This window comes from Pleurodeles waltl, chromosome 3_1, assembly GCF_031143425.1.
Source record: "Pleurodeles waltl isolate 20211129_DDA chromosome 3_1, aPleWal1.hap1.20221129, whole genome shotgun sequence".
In the NCBI taxonomy this organism is placed as follows: Eukaryota; Metazoa; Chordata; class Amphibia; order Caudata; family Salamandridae; genus Pleurodeles; species Pleurodeles waltl.
Genome location: NC_090440.1, coordinates 574,640,099 through 574,658,033, shown reverse-complemented (window position 1 = coordinate 574,658,033; position 17,935 = coordinate 574,640,099). Strand labels below are relative to the sequence as shown.

At 45.3% G+C, this 17,935-nt stretch overlaps 1 protein-coding gene across 5 annotated transcripts in view; it reads right to left on the bottom strand.

The window, feature by feature from the left end:
- The window catches only part of OSBPL5 (oxysterol binding protein like 5), a 1,002,849-nt gene that overhangs the window by 274,898 nt on the left and 710,016 nt on the right, over positions 1–17,935 (bottom strand). For all 5 annotated transcript variants that reach the window (XM_069223010.1, XM_069223008.1, XM_069223007.1 and 2 more), the window contains one exon: positions 8,075–8,246. In XM_069223010.1, coding sequence (XP_069079111.1) covers positions 8,075–8,246 — 172 coding nt within the window. The remainder of the gene's footprint in view (positions 1–8,074; positions 8,247–17,935) is intronic.

Below are 17,935 nucleotides of genomic sequence, written 5' to 3'. Positions count from 1 at the left end.
CGACCTGGAGGCAGTATGCTTGTAGTAGTACTGCCCAGCGGTCGACTCTAGGGCAGTGCCAGTGAAGAGAGAGACCAACGGTTTGTGGTTTGTGACCACCTGGAACTCCTTCCTGCACAGGTACAAGTGGAAGTGCTGGCATGCCATCAAATGGTGACGGCCTCTCTCTCAATCTTGGCATAGCGTGTCTCTGTCGCTGAGACAGCTCTACTCGCATAGGCCACAGGTGTCCATTCCTGGTTCTGTTGTTCTTGTAGCAGGACTGCGCCCAGCCTGACGGGGCTGGCATCAACTATCACTTTGGTTCTCTTCTGTGGATGGAAGTAGGCCACTCTGTCCAGGTGACTTTGTCCAGTAGCACCCCTTTGATGGCATGGAATGCCTTGTTGGCCTCAGGCCCCCATTCCCACTTCATGCCTGTCCGTGTGAGCTGCCAGAGGGGGTCTGCTATGGCGGCCAGGCAGGGAATGAACCTCCCGCAGTATGTCGCCATCCCCAGGAAGCTTCTTACTTCAGTGGAGTTTGGCGGGACCGGTGCTGTCCTGATGGCGTCCGCCTTTCTTGGGTCGACTTGCAGCCTTTCCCGGGAGAATAGGTAGCTGAAGAAGTTGACGGAGTTGCGACAGAAGGCACACTTTGTCTTGCACAGGGTAAGGCCGGCCTTAGAGAGCTGTTGGAGTGTGGCTCGCAAACTTCAATGGTGATCCTCAAGGGTTTTGGAGAAGATGACAATGTTATTGCTGAGGTTGAGAACACCCACCAGGCCTGACGGAGTTTTGCGGATCGTGTTCTGGAATACTCCAGCGGTGGATGAGATCCCAAAATTGAGCCGCTTGTAGCGCCGGAGCCCCATGTGGGTGGACAACGTGGTGATGTTGTGACTCTCTGGCACCAGTTCCAGTTGATGATAACTGGAGTTGAGATCCAGCTTGGAGAATCACTGTGCTCCGTTTAAGACTGTGATGATGTCGTCCATGGTGGGAGTGATGCGCTGCTTCTGTTTGATGGTGCTGTTGAGCCACGCACAGGCAGATGGCACCTGGTTGCTTTAGGGCGATCACGAGGGGTGACACACATGAGGTGGGGCCTGTAACTTTCTCGATGACTCCCTCCTCTTCTAGGGTCTCTAGTTCCAGCTCCACCAGGGGCCTCAGGTGAAACGGTACTCACCTGTGTCTCAGGGCCGTTGGTAATACCGCTGGGTCAATGTGAAGCTGAAATTGTTTCCCCTTCAGCTTGCCCACTCCCTTGAAAAGCTGAAGGGAATTCTTTCAGCACAGCCTTAGCATGTGATTCGTGGATTTACCATACGGAGAATACAAGCTAAGCAGTGTGACACCCCAGCGGGGTTCCTTTGTCCCCCTCAGCAACACGGATTTTCACTTTCATTAAACAGTTCATGCTGGCAATGGCCACTTAGATCTCCCCTGGAATGGGGATATGAGGGGAATTCGGGGGACAACTTATTATACTGTTCAGTGTCCATGACGTTCACAAAGGCGCCGGTATCTGTAGCGCTGTCACCGGAGCACCATTAATGTTCACTGTGCACATGGGTGGTGGCCGCCTCTTCTGCTCTGGCTTCCCGGCAAAGGAGATGATGAAGATGTCTTCGTCTTCTCTGTCTTTGTATTGGACACCTCTGGGGCAGATCTCCGAGGCTGTCGATCCAGTGCTATCGTCTGGCGCGACTTGCTGTACTCCTGCCTTCCTGGCTTATACTGCATGGGCCTGGATTTACCCCCTATGCAGACCTTCGCAAAATGGTTCAGTTTCCCACACCTTGAGCAGGTTTTCTCTTTCACTGGGCAGTCCCCTGGTATCCTGTTTGTGAGGGTGCAGTTCCTGCACCCTTTGTCATCTGGTTTCTGGGAGTGTGGTGGGCGCAGGAGGTTCCGGCACCCCTGAAGGGCATCAACTTGCTGTTCTTTCACCTTGGCCTGTTTTGCTGTTCCTGGCACGGAGGAGGGCTGGCCTATGGCAGCGGCCATGTCTTCTATGTGGCTGTTTGACAGCTCGTTTGATCTTGCTATGATCAAGATTTTGTAGAGCGAAATGCCAGGCTGACGCAGGATGAGTTTGCGAGTGGCATCCCTGGATGATCTGGGCACGCATTTCTTCATGCTGGTACTCACTAGTTTTCTCAGCCACGCATAGAACATGCCCATTAACTCCTTGTCTGCCTGCTTTGCCTGATGCAATCTGAATTGCTCGTAATCTAGGTTGAGCTGAGGGTCAAAGTATCAGTTGAGGGCAGCCACTGCTTCATCAAAGTCATCACTGTTGCTGGTGTTTGGAAAAGTCTCAAACAGCTTGTTGAGTTTGTCGCCCCCGAAATGCATAATGAGGGACCTTTGAACAGCACCATCCGTCTTCCTTGTGGTGTAAAAGTAGTGTCTGAGTCTGCCGAGTCAGTGGCACCATTGTGATGCAGCTGTGGTGGGGTCTGCCAGTTGGCTGAATGGGGGTAACGCTGTGACTGATGAGTGGGCTCCTGGGTTAGATGCAGGGCATGGTTAGTTGTGTTGGGGTGAGGAGCTCATGGTGGCAAGTCCTTGCTTGACTATATGTTTTTGTACTTGTGCTGTCTTTTCTTCTGAAAACTTGACTGCCTCTCTCATCTTCTCTTATTTTTTATTTTTTTGTAATACCCTTCTTAATGTCTTTCTGGCAGGCAGAACAGAGGGCTGCCCATGGGGGGCCTTGAGATGAGAGGCTGTGTGAGGAAGGGTGCACGCTGCAGTATATTAACCACCTGGGGGGGTCTGAGCAGAGTTGCTAAATTGCTGCACAGCTGCTCCACTTACGGTAAGAGTAGCGGTGCTGAGGGCTGTATTCACAGAGGCTGCATGAAGTGAGATGGGTGGTCATAGCCTGGGGTCTTTCTGCCGCATGGCGGTAATTCGTCAGCCTCAGGCGCAGCCCGTTGGTAGTCGCCGATGTAGCTTGGCCGTGCTGTGGTGGTATCGGCGCACTGCACTTCCGATGGGACAGTGGGTGCGGTATCACAGTGCACCGGGAGCTACTGAGGTGGCTGTGGAGTTACGTTGTGGGCGCACCTTCTTTGTCGCCAATGTCAAGGGGGCTAGCTCTAGTAGTGCAGGCTGCACACGCTGCGCTGGGTGTACTGGACCACACTGTAGTTGTAGTCGAGTCACGAGCCCAAGTGGCCACATGCTCCTATATTTATAACTTGGGGCAGAGCCCGGGCCTCCAGGGTGAAGGGTGCTACATCGTAGGGGAGAGCCCGAATGGCTCTCTACATCAATGAGGGATCTATAACTCCCTCCTATAATCGTGTGCCATGGCTTGGACGTTAACACTGGTTAACACAGTTACCACACCTACCATTTTTTCGGAATCCTACAGTACCCATGTACCCTTCTTTACATCCCCATCTCTCCATGTATCACCCACGTACCCTCCGAGAGCACAATTCTAGCATTAATCAAAGTAGTAAGATCCAGGAACTGTGAAGAGGAAGAATTCAATGTAGTTTAACAAGGATTACTCTAAATATTTGCGCTACCACCACCTTTTTTTTTAAAACTTCCCTATCTGAGTCCTTACAATATGAGGTGTCTGAAGCAAACGTTAACATATTATTGAATGAGAAACTAAAATTGTATTAAGAAAAGTGACACTTAGTTAAACCTGCTCTCAAGAATGAAAAAATCCCTCTAACAGTTTATTATTAAGTTATTAGGGAAAGCACACTTAGCTGCATTGCAAATGTACATAATGGACAATGTTCAGTCTTGGGCTCTCAACCTCATAGAAGTAGGCCACTGTAACCGTGCAGAGGGACTCCTGCATGACATTTACATCCCCTGTAAAGTTCACAGATAGCGAGGGACAAGATCAGAAGTAGACATAGCTAGACATAGATACCACACCTAGCTTGTACATTTTCTGTATAACCTGACCTGTAGTCATTAATACAAGAAAGAAGATTGACGTATGGAAAGATAAACACACCTATGGTTCACGTTCAGCAGTTGGGCAAAGCACTAACTTATCTGGAAAAATCATCATTAGCTCCTGAAGTGTGGAGCCCCAACAAAGGGTAGACATAAACAAGGGCACTGACTGTTAGGGCCTATCAGAGCATTAGGTATAACCCCTGTTGCACTGAAAATTACAAGGTAAGATATAAACATGTGTTTCACTAATCATTCCACACTGTCAACTCCCACAATCACACCTAGACCTAACAATCCAACACTCATAAAGCGATTGCACAACACACAAACTCGTACACAACCCCCTGACCTCCACACACCCTCAAAATACAGAACACATATATCACCAGCACGCATTTCACCACATGCTCATTAAGGGTCACTTTGCAGTACTACGTGAATAAGACAGCTCGGACCTCATCATCTGTCAGATTCTTGACACCCTCCTCATCACAGAAACAAGTTTCACACCCACATTGTCACACATCCCAGACACCCATCTTTCCACTGTTTACAGAATCCATCATATGGACTGTGCACATAAGAAAGGAGGAGGCCTACCTGCCATTCATATGTCCTCCTTGTCTTGCATTCTAAGCATGCAAATAACACTCAAGTCAGTGGAGTTGCTGACATGCTACTTTAAAATCTCTTCAAGTCAGATCACCACCTTCCATCTCATTTAGAGCACCTCTTTGACAGAACAAGGACTTCATTGCTGACCTTTCAGATATGTTTGCCAGCCCATCTTCATGACATGCCCACACCTCCCTCTTTGGTGAGTTCACTCTCCAAGACAACATAAGCTCCAAAAATACAAGAGACACCACCCTCAACTTTGACACACTTAATGTGGTATAGCATGTCATACAATCAAGGAACTTCAAAGACCACATCCTTCACCTTGTGTTCTCACCATCACCAACAGTTCAATGCAAACCATCTGAATTAGACCTACCACTTCACCCCCATATCTCCGTATTCAGCACGCTACCAACAAACAAATGTGAACCCAAAAGGTCAAATCTACCTTTCAAATCCTGCAACGACTTCTCCATAGACAGCCTCATCCTTGAACTCTATTTCTCACACAAACAACTCCATGTCTGACCCCAACACCCTTCAAAACAATTTATTTGAAAAACTATGTGAGCATACACATCCTAATTAAAACATACAAGTGCAAGTCATGGAAAAAAACAGAACTTCCCCTGACCCCATAGACACTGAAATCCCTCTGAGCAAGACAGACAGCTCATCACATCGGTCAAACCAAAGTACTATACTAAGACCAACAACAAAGATACCAAGAGAAGCAGAACACTTTTGAAGGCATTCAATCACTGCATCAACCCACTGCCAGGCCCACCTATTCCTCATTCAACAGAAATGTACAATCAACCTCTTGTTTAGCAAACAAATACTTACAATGTTTCATTTCTTACAACCAGTCTTTCCAACAGAATCAGTCCTATCTTTCGCAGATCTCAGTGCCATGCTCAACTACCTCAAAGCCATTGCTTAAGAAGTTGAGGTCTTACCCCCACCCTTCATCAAAGTACTCTCTATGGGGCACTGTCTCACCCCTATTCATTATTATTGTCAATAGATATCTCACTCAAGACATCTTCCCAGAAGCTCTCAAGACAGGTCAGACCCTCTTGTTCCTAAAGAAACCGATACAAGACCTTTTTGACTTTGCCAGCTACTGGCCCATCATTTACCTACCATCAGCAGATCATCAAAAAAACAATCTATATTCAAATCCCAGATCACATTAGTGCTAGCCATCTCCTGCACAACTACCTCTCTGGCTTGAAATCACTCTACAGCATGGAAACTGCTACACATCTTAAACCTCTGACCACAGATGAAGTTGACTCCTTCCTCCTGATATTGATGGACCTCTCATCTGTCTTTGAGACAGTGTACTACCCCACCTTTATACATACCCTGAAATTTTAGCTGGTATTCACCGCAATGCCCTTCACTGTTTAATCTCCTGCCCTTAAACCAGTTTGTTCATATGCGGAACACAGGGTTCCTAAAGATCCCTATCACTTATGGAGTCCAGAGGGTTCCATACTGTCCGATATCGTCTTCAGTCTTTACATGAAGTCACTCAGTGCTCTTCTCACAGATTAACAACATCCAGAGTCACAATTATGCTGATAATACACAACTCTATGCCTCTGTACAATACCTCAAACACTGCTTGCATAGCATCCAGATCTGGATGTTCAGTGCCTACCTGAAACACAATCAAGCCAAAACATAATTCCTGTTATTTGACAAATCAAGAACAACTAAGAAGAAACAGTACAAACCTGCCTCGATGACATAAACCTTAATGGATTTGAACCTCAACTATCAAAAAATGCCAAGTTACTTGTATTCATCCAGGAGACCAACCTCACCCTCAAGGAACACACTGCAAAACACACAAAGATGGTCTGGTACCAACTCTCTCTCTTCCATAGAAAATGAAACTGCTTTCTTCAGAAAGCAACTTCATAACTACGGTTCAAGTCCTTATACTTTTGCAACTGGCTGGCGGTAATGTCCTACTCCACAGCCTCCAGAATTCAGCACTGGCACCCCTGAAGGGGATTCTACATGCGTGTCTAATCCGGGGCCTGAAGAAATATAGCCACATCACCCTCATCATGATGGAAGTCCATTGGCTCTTCTTGCTGATCCACCCTCTTCAAAACCAGCTGCATCATTTACAAAGCCATCCTGACAAGCAACCACCAGCTTATCTTGCAGACAAACTCACCATCTCTGATGGCTCTCAGCACAGCTTTAGCAAGAACACATTAGACTGCAAATTAAGAGTTGAAAAATAGAAAAAAAACAAGGCAGCGGGCCTTTTCCATCTGTGCACCCAGGATTTGGAACAACATCCCTGCATTCATTACAACTGCCCCAATGCTGCATCAATATAGTAAAGATTAAAGAAGCATTCTGTAGGAAATTGGGTTAGTGATTGAATGTGGGTCAAACCCTAATTAAGCAGTAACCACAATTGCTGTCAATGTGTAGTACAAGCAAACTACAAATTAACCTGTGCTTAACCCTCTGGTAGCTTGGCACAAAAGCAGTTCCTCTTAACTTAGAGACAACGTGTAGAGTATTTTTGCAGCATCTCAAACAGTAACAAAGTGGAAACATGACACAAGAAGAATCCCACACCAATTTAGAAAAGTAGAGTAAAATGTAATACATTATTTGAGACCAAAAGACAGAAAGTCCAATCAGTAGAACTGGAGGTATGTAGTTTTAACGTTTTAAGTAAAAATAGTGACCAGTAGGACACACCACCAACTGTGGAATATAGCTGGGTTGGCAGAGCAACTCTAGGCCCACTTCCAAGGGTCCACGACTGGGGTGGCTTCATGTGGGGTTTAGGACTCACAGCAGGCAGTGTCCAGGGGGATGCTGGGTTTAGGGGGGGTTGAGTCTGGAGGGTTGAGCCGTTTCTGTCCCAGAGGGAAGGCTTTAATCAGGAGACCAGCCAATTAGCCCTTGGTGTCACTCTGGTGGTCCTGGAATCAATATGCAGGCCCACTCCTTTTCACTCAGACAGCAGGACAGAGAAGCACAGTAGCCCTTCTGAGTCTTCCACAGGTCCAGAGGTGTACTGAAGAGTTAGGTCTGAGGGTCCAATATTTATACATGGTGCCCACTTTGAAGCATGAAAAGATTCTGGAGCCCCCCCGAGGTGTCTGGAATATCTTTCCTTCCTGCCCTGGCCCCAGCTTTTCTGGGGTAAAAAAATCACTCATTATGAAAATTCACATTAGGGAATTGCCTCAGAGCATCCAAACATGGGGACCAAATTTTTTCCAACTGCTAAATTACGATCACGAGTAGATAATAATTTGATACCTGTCAGGTACACACGAGGGGAGAGATACTTACCAAGTCATTAAAAACCCTCATGCTGTTGTTCTGCACCAGAAAAGGTGACTTAAAAAATATGTTAAATTGGCTATTTAGCACCTGTTTACAGTATGTTTTTTATTTGTGTGTGATAAAAAATTTAGAGTACTCTAAATTTCACAGTGAGACGGATATAACATTAGATCAAGACAAAAAGAGAAACTTACTGGAAGAGGTCCTGCTCAGAGATCGTGGATCCATGCAGAAGGGTATACCAGCCAGCATGAGAAGCATCTGGCACATAGTTCAGGTCCACATCCTTAGCTTGTTTAGGCGAACTGAGCCTAAAGAGACTGGAGCAACGCAAGGCAATTTCTAGTGCATCCATCCAACATCGACCTAAGCAAAAAATAAGTGTTAAAGACATTACTCAGATTAGAGGCTAGAATATATTCAATTCCAGTGAGCAACAATGTGCAGAGCCTCCAGATCTTTGTATTAAACTTGCAGTAGTTTGTAATAGGAAACAACGGTGGTGAGGGGCATGTTCAATTATGTCACCAGACTCTGGTGTAGAATGTTAAAGAGTGATTGAAAATGTAAGAAATTGGGTTATTGTTTGGGGCAGTGGAAACCCTACTCAAGCAACAACCACAATCCGTGTCACGGTGAACCACAAAAGTCACTAAATTAACCTGTGTTTGAACCTCAGGTAGCTTGGTACAAAGCAGTCAGGCTTAACTTAGAGGCAATGTGTAAAGTACTTAGGCAGCACACAAACAGTAATAAAGTGAACACACAACACTAGAAAAATCTAACTTAGAAAAACAAAGTCAATTTCAATAAATAAAATGACACCAGAATGACAAAAATCCAATCAGTAGAACTTGAGAAATTCAATTTTAAAGTTTTAGGTAGATATAGTGCTAAAAAGCACAAACCTTCATTCGTGGACATCAGGTCATGCTCGACCGGGGCAATAAGAAAATAAAGTGATGGATGTAATTCTTGAATTAATTACCGCCACTCGGTATTGCTCTGTGTCCCATTCCAATCCATCGTTTTTCACCCACCATGCCACCTCTATTTGGACCAAGCATATACAAATCAGCCTTGACCCTGTTCCAGTTGGAACAGTCCAGTCCGAACTGCCAGGTCAGTTCCCCCCGACCAGAACACAAGCAACCCAGCCCAGCTTGATTCCTGTGGAACAGTAAGCATGTGACGCACGTCTGGGCATACCCGTCACAATTAGGGCATCAAAACTCATGGAATGCTCCAATGGGAACAGGAAAGCCCAAACTGGCAGGCCAGGTCTTTCCTGAACTGAAACAGAAGCAACCCAAGACCAGTTTCGCCCTTATTGTGGTCTCATCAGTAAGGCATAGCTTGATTTCAGTATCACAGTGAGCACGAGCCCTACGTCTGACCATACCAGTCTCACTTAGGGAATTAAAAAAAAAAAAGTGATGGATGGAGTGCTTGAATAAATCACAGGCACTGGGATAGCTCTAGAACGCATCAGAATCCATCCTTTTCACCACAATGCCACCTCAGTTTGGACCCAACCATATGTAAATCAACATTGGCCCTGCTACAATCCATCACCTAGTTGCAGTTGATGCACTAAGTGTCAATCAATCAATCACTATACTTGTCAAGCGCGGCTAGTCACCCGCTAGGGTCCCAAGGCGCTGCGGGGAGGGCAGTAAGTGAGTAGTCGTCGATGAACAGAGGGGATCAGATGAAGAGACAGGTTTTGAGGTCTTTTCTGAATTGCGATAGGGTGGGAGATCTTCTGAGGTGGATGGGAAGTGAGTTCCAGGTCTTGGCGGCGTGGTCAGTGAAGGATCTTCCTCTGGCTGTGGCCTTCCGGATGCGTGTAACAGCGGCAAGGGCGAGGTCGGTGGAGGCGTTCTGGATGTGTTGCAGTCTTTTCCGCACCCTGGTGGTGGTTCCGGCATAGAGTGCGTTGCCGTAGTCCAAGCGTCTGCTGACAAGGGCCTGGGTGACTGTTCTTTTGGATTTGGTTGGGATCCATTTGAAGATCTTCCGGAGCATGTGAGTCCAGGATGAAGCCAAGGTTGTGGGCATCGTCGGTGGGGACCGGAGTGCTTCCGAGGGCAGTGGGCCACCAAGAGATTTCCCAGGCTGAGTGGTTGTTGCCAATGACAAGGATTTCTGTTTTTTGGTATTTATCTTGAGGCAGCTCTACTTCATCCAGGTGGCTACTGCCCTCATTCTGTTGTGAAAGTTGGCTTTGGCTGTGTGCGGGTCGTTGGTGAGGGAGAAGATAAGCTGTGTGTCGTCGGTGTATGAGATGATGTTGAGTGCATGATGTCTGGCGATGGTAGCTGGGGGGCATGTAGAGGTTGAAGAGAGTGGGGCTCAGAGAAGAGCCTTGCGTAATGTAAGTGTAATGGATATGTCCAGAAGTGGGTCCTGTTCCTCACAAATATGTCTGGATGAGTGACCTCCAGGTCCCAGAGGTCTCCCCAGTATGCCAGGTGTTTTATTCAGGTCTACACTGTGTTGTATATCATCCTGCTCCAATAGCACTAACGATGCTGATGAAATGTAATTGGGTTGATCCACCAACGTATATATCACACTCAATTATTCCTCGAACCGTTGTAATGTAATTTTTTTAATGTTATTACTTTAAAGTCATTATACCCTTACCTCCTGATTATTTGCATTGATGTAATAAACTCTGTTACCCTTGTCTTTACTTTTTTATAAAAATAACTGGTACAATATGTTCTGCAACAGCAGTGTGCTTGTACGTAGATGCATAAACACACACACATATATCCAAAAATCAGCCTTGCAAGAACTGTTCTACATTAGATTCAGAACCATCACCTTGCTCCCTTGTGTCTTCAGCCTTTTTGATGGTACTTCAGGCATCACTCACCAGAAGGCATCCTCTCAGTAACGTGTGCTACACTGACGACAGTCTATGTGGCTTCTTGAAGAGATTACCCATACAGCTTCAAAGAAAGAGGCAATAGGCCCGCCTCTGGCTCTCAGTCTTTAGGCTATGCTATATTGTACAAGCGTGGGTTATATATCCCGGTTACCCACTCAATACCTCTGAAACACATATGCACGTTACAGAGTAGAGATAATGGCCCTCATTATGATCTTGGCAGATGGGATACTCTGTCACAAACGTGGCGGATATCCTATCCGCTGTATTACAAGTTCCATTATGTCCTATGCAACTTGCAACAGGAACCAGAAAGACGGTGACCCAAGCCCTCGTCAGTAGCAGACTCGACTACGGCAACGCACTCTACACAGGCATCCCAACGAAAGACATCAAACGACTCCAACGCATCCAGAACGCAGCCGCCCGCCTGATCCTCGACGTACCCCGCCGAGGTCACATCTCCCCCCACCTGAAGAACCTCCACTGGTTCCCCGTGGAAAAGAGGATCACCTTTAAACTCCTCACCCACGCACACAAGGCACTCCACAACACCGGACCCACCTACCTGAACTCCAGACTCAACTTCTACGTTCCCTCACGTCAACTACGCTCTGCCAACCTCGCCCTCGCCATCGTCCCCCGAATCCAGCGCAAGACCTCTGGCGGCAGATCCTTCTCCTACCTCGCCGCCAAGACCTGGAACTCTCTCCCCACCTCTCTTCGCCAGACCCAGGACCTCCTCACCTTCAGGAGACTCCTCAAGACATGGCTCTTCGAACGTTAGCAGCACCCCCCCCCAGCGCCTCGAAACCCTAACGGGTACATAGCGCGCTTTATTAATCTTTTGATTGATTGATTGATTGAATATGGCAGACGGGATATCCGTCACATTTGTGACAGAGCATCCCATCCGCCAAGATCATAAACAGGCCGTAAGTCTCATCATAAAGTGGCAATAGTACTGCCGGTCCTGATGGGCAGCGGGTGCACATGTCAGAGGCAGAAGCAATGACTTAAGCTAGAAAATTGATTTCCAAGAAAGGATGTATTCATGCCAAACCTGCATGCACACACTCTAGTATAGACACTGCAGTAATCATAGCTTTCAAACACATCTTAAATAAATTATTAGTGCGGTGATCGTGTGCGCATCTAGTAATCATTGACTTGGCATATGAATTTTGAGAGCGTTATCTTTGCCACATTTTATTGTGATCCACGGAATAACACAGAAACAGATTTCAATATCCACTACTTTCTGCCTGTAGAATTGTACTTATCTGGGAGCTTATCTCTAACCATAGAAGTGCTGCTTTATTGGAGTCTGGACTATTCGCTGTCACATCATTACAAGGCTTGTCTTGATATGACAATGCCCAGCCTAAAACAATCCTTTGGAGCAGGGAAACCTTTTGATGGAGCAGGCTATGTACACATACATTTTTGTTTCTGTTCCAAAAAAGTTTATTGATTTTTTTATCAGAACAGATTATGAAGAACATGCAAAAAATAGTACCGTAACTGTAAGAAGTAAAATCCAGATAAATACTTAATAAGTATGTGGACTATAACTTACATAGTCATATTAGTATAAATATGATGAGTAATAACCTGAATAAAAACATAGAAGGGCTACTATATTAAACCGAAAAACAAAATACTATAGGTATTACAATATATTAGAGTTGTACATATAAGAGTCTAGAATATACCACATGGTAGAGACAAGCATAGAAGAATCCTAACAGGTACATAAAAGTAAATAAGGGCCACATTGAAGAAACGCTATCCAGGCCCATCAAGCATTAACAGATAATAAGCTTGCATCTTTCCAATTTGAAGTGATTTATTTAACAATTCAGCAAGAGCTAGTAAGTCTTTAAAAGCATGAGATTTATAAATACGTATATTACATGATAAAGGACCTTGAAGCAGAAATATCTGTGAAATAATATTGTATACTTATGTCCAGAAATTAAAAATACAAGGGCAATCAAAAAGTGTATGTTGTAAAGTTCTCATATTAGTTTTACAGTGCCAGAATTTGGTGTCAATTAGTTGTGCATTAAACATTTTAACTGGAGACCAAAAACAGCTGTATAAAACGTAAACATTCGTTTGTATAAGAGAGGCCAAAAGAGAACTTGCAATATTACACAACCAAGTTGATTTCCATTGTGTAGTAGAAGAATGATTAATTATGTCAGAAGACCATTTTTTAGCTGAATTAGCAAAGGGAGTTGAAATAGTGGTGAGGTTTTTATATACTTTGGAAGCTTTATGCCCGACCAACTGAAAAGACTCATACAGAATTCCATATTAGGTATGTTTGAGGATGGTTGTGAATTGATATACGCATTTAGGATAGACTGATATAGCAATTCATATTTAGAGAAGTCTGAGTGAGGGAGGTGCTATTTGGTAGTTAATCCAGTAAAAGAGTAAAACATATCAGCAATAATATAAAAAATACCAGCTTTAATCCAGGAATTCCCAAAAAACATAGGCTTATTGAGTTTTATGTTGCCAAAGTGACACATTTTTAGACAATCTGATATTAACATCAATTTTGCCATCAAAATATAGTAGTGCAAGTTTAGTGGCATGTAGTATGGGTAAGATTTTACCAACCTTAGTGTTTACCATGGTTAAAAAAGCAGGTAGAGGAAAAGGTTTTAATATATTGTGGTCTAATATGAGTAATTTAGGGGAATATATAGGGTCAGTATCTTTAAACCATAGCAAGCTTTGGGCAATGAGGAAGGGCATGTCATATTTCTTAAGATCGGGTAAGCCAACACCACTGTCTTTTTAGGAATTGGTAATAATTTAATGGCAATACTTAAAGGTTTGTTATTCTGGATAAATGTATTAAATAACTTGTATACTTTAGAAAGAAAAGTGGAGGGACAACAAATAACTAATATAGATAATGTGTGAAGAATTTGGGGAGTAATAACCATTTTAATTGCTTCAATGTGTCCCTACCAATTCAAGTGAAGAGTAGGCCATTTATCAAGTTTTTCTTTTGTACTGGTAAGTATCTTGGAACAACTGATTTCAATTGTAGCTTTAACCCCTTCGCTGCCAGGCCTTTTCCCCCTCCTGTGCTGAGCCTTTTTTTGGCTATTTGGGGCAGTTCGCGCTTAGGCCCTCATAACTTTTGCCCACATAAGCTATCCACGCCAAATTTGCGTAATTTTTTTCCAACATCCTTGGGATTCTAATGGTACCCAGAGTTTGTGGTTTCCCCTGGAAGAGACCAAGAAATTAGCCAAAATACAGTGAACATTTCTTTTTTTTTTTAAACATGGGAAAAAGTGGCTGCAGAAGAAGGCTTGTGCTTTTTTCCCTGAAAATGGCATCAACAAAGGGTTTGCGTTGCTAAAATCATCAGCTTCCCAGCTTTCAGGAACAGGCAGACTTGAATCAGAAAAACAAATTTTTCAACACAAATTTGGCATTTTACTGGGACATACCCCATTTTTACAATTTTTTGTGCGTTCAGCCTCCTTCCAGTCAGTGACAGAAATGGGTGTGAAACCAATGCTGGATCCCAGAAACCTAAACATTTCTGAAAAGTAGACAAAATTCTGAATTCAGCAAGGGGTCATTTGTGTAGATCCTACAAGGGTTTCCTACAGAAAATAACAACTGAAAAAGAAAAATATTGAAATTGTGGTGAAAAAAAACATCACTTTTTCTCTACGTTTTACTCTGTAACGTTTTCCTGCAATGTCAGATTTTCGAAAGCAATATACCGTTATGTCTGCTGGACTCCTCTGGTTGCGGGGATATATAGGGCTTGTAGGTTCATCAAGAACCCTAGGTACCCAGGGCCAATAAATGAGCTGCACCCTGCAGTTCGTTTTCACTCTATACCGGGTATACAGCAATTCATTTGCTGAAATATAAAGAGTGAAAAATAGCTATCAAGAAAACCTTTGTATTTCCAAAAAGGGCACAAGATAAGGTGTTGAGAAGCAGTGGTTATTTGCACATCTCTGAATTCCAGGGTGACCATACTAGCATGTGAATTACAGGGCATTTCTCAAATAGATGTCTTTTTTACACACTCTCTTATATTTGGAAGGAAAAAATGTACAGAAAGACAAGGGGCAATAACACTTGTTTTGCTAATCTATGTTCCCCCAAGTCTCCCGATAAAAATGATACCTCACTTGTGTGGGTAGGCAAAGCGCCCGCGACAGGAAATGCCCCAAAACGCAAAGTGGACACATCACATTTTTTTAAAGAAAACAGAGGTGTTTTTTGCAAAGTGCCTACCTGTAGATTTTGGCCTCTAGCTCATCCGGCACCTACGGAAACCTAACAAACATGTGCATGTTTGAAAACTAGAGACCTAGGGGAATCCAAGATGGGGTGACTTGTGGGGCTCTGACCAGGTTCTGTTACCCAGAATCCTTTGCAAACCTCAAAATTTGGCTAAAAAAACACATTTTCCTCACATTTTGGTGAGAGAAAGTTTTGGAATCAGAGAGGAGCCACAAATTTCCTTCCACCAAGCGTTCCCTCAAGTCTCCCGATAAAAATGATACCTCACTTGTGTGGGTAGGCCTAGCGCCCGAGTCAGGAAATGCCCCAAAACGCAATGTGGACAAATCACATTTTTTTAAAGAAAACAGAGGTGTTTTTTGCAAAGTGCCTACCTGGAGATTTTGGCCTCTAGCTCATCCGGCACCTACGGAAACCTAACAAACATGTGCATGTTTGAAAACTAGAGACCTAGGGGAATCCAAGATGGGGTGACTTGTGGGGCTCTGACCAGGTTCTGTTACCCAGAATCCTTTGCAAACCTCAAAATTTGGCTAAAAAAACACATTTTCCTCACATTTTGGTGAGAGAAAGTTTTGGAATCAGAGAGGAGCCACAAATTTCCTTCCACCAAGCGTTCCCTCAAGTCTCCCGATAAAAATGATACCTCACTTGTGTGGGTAGGCCTAGCGCCCGAGTCAGGAAATGCCCCAAAACGCAATGTGGACAAATCACATTTTTTTAAAGAAAACAGAGGTGTTTTTTGCAAAGTGCCTACCTGGAGATTTTGGCCTCTAGCTCAGCCGGCACCTAGGGAAACCTACCAAACCTGTGCATTTTTGAAAACTAGAGACCTAGGGGAATCCAAGATGGGGTGACTTGTGGGGCTCTGACCAGTTTCTGTTACCCAGAATCCTTTGCAAACCTCACAGTTTGGCTAAAAAACACATTTTCCTCACATTTTGGTGACAGAAAGTTCTGGAATCAGAGAGGAGCCACAAATTTCCTTCCACCCAGCGTTCCCCCAAGTCTCCCGATAAAAATGATACCTCACTTGTGTGGGTAGGCCTAGCGCCCGCGACAGGAAATGCCCCAAAACGCAACGTGGACACATCACATTTTTTTAAAGAAAACAGAGGTGTTTTTTGCAAAGTGCCTACCTGTAGATTTTGGCCTCTAGCTCAGCCGGCCCCAGGGGGGGGGGCAGAAATGGCCTAAAATAAATTTGCCCCTCACACCCCCCAACCCCCCCCGGGAGCGACCCTTGCCTTCGGGGTCCCTCCCCCTGCATGACATTGGCGCCACAAAACAAAATCCCCGGTGCCTAGTGGTTTCTGCCCCTTGGGGGTAGATTGACCTAAAATCGGCCAATCTGCCCCCAAGGGGGGCAGAAATGGTCTAAATACAATTTGCCCCCCAGGGGAGCGATCCTTGCCTAATGGGTCGCTCCCCATCTCTGAAAAAACAAACAAACAAAAAAAAAACACAAAAAATAAATTTGCCCTGGCGCCTAGAGGTTTCTGCCCCCCCTGGGGGCAGATTGGCCTAATAACAATAGGCCGATCTGCCCCAGGGGGGGCAGAAATGGCCTAAAATAAATTTGCTCCCCACCCCCCCAAACCCCCCTGGGAGCGACCCTTGCCTACGGGGTCGCTCCCCCTGCGTGACATTGGCGCCAAAAAAAAGATCCCTGGTGCCTAGTGGTTTCTGCCCCCCTTGGGGGCAGATTGACCTATAATCGATCGATCTGCCCCCAAAGCGGGCAGAAATGGCCTAAATACAATTTGCCCCTCCAGGGGAGCGACCCTTGCCTAAGGGGACGCTCCCCATCTGTAAAACAACAACAACAACAAAAATCCCCGGTGCCTAGTGGTTTCTGCCCCCCTTGGTGGCAGATCGGCCTCATTACAATAGGCTGATCTGCCCCCATGGGGGCAGAAATGGCCTAAAATAAATTTGCCCCCCAGGGGAACGACCCTTGCCTAAGGGGTCGCTCTCCTTACTTGAAAAACAAAACAAATAAAAAAACTCCCTGGTGTCTAGTGGTTTCTTCCCCCCTTGGGGGCAGAATGGCCTCATAAAAATAGGCCAATCTGCCCCCAAGGGGAGCAGAAATAGCCTAAATATAATTTGCCCCCTATGGGAGCGACCCTTGCCTAAGGGGTCGCTCCCCACACCTGAAACACAAAACAAAACAAAAAAAACAAAAAAAGTATCCCTGGTGTCTAGAGGTTCAGAAAAGGCCTTAAAAAAAAATGCCCCCCTGGGAGCGACCCTTGCCCAAGGGGTCGCTCCCTTATGTCACTTTCAAAACAAAAAAAAACACATCCCTGGTGTCTAGGGGGATTTCAAAAGCCGGATTGCAAGCAATCTGGCTTTTGAAACCCTGGGAGAGACTTCAAAGGGAAGGAAATACATTTCCTTCCCTTTGAAGCCTCTCCGGGCCTCCCCCATGTGATTGAAAGAGAAATGCTGAGCATTTCTCTTTCAATCGCACTGGAAGCAGAGCTTCCAGCGCGATGGGGGAGACCCTGTGACAAATCAGCGCGCTCGGGCGCTGACGTCACAGGGGGGTCGGGGTGGAAGGGGAAGGACTTCCCCTTCCATCCCTGACTTGGGGGTTGGGGGAAGCACACAGAGGGAGCGAGAGCGCTCCCTCTGGGCTGTGTGCCGAGGACGTAGTGGTTACGTCCTCTGCACAGCAGCACTGTGCCGAAGGACGTAACCACTACTTCCTCGGCACAGAAGGGGTTAATAGACCTATGCATTTTAGAGAAGTGGTTATCTACTATCGTAGTGTGAGTACATAATATATTTAATGGGAAAAACTCTGTTTTGTTGATGTTTAAAGAATAACCAGAACTAGTAGCATATTGAC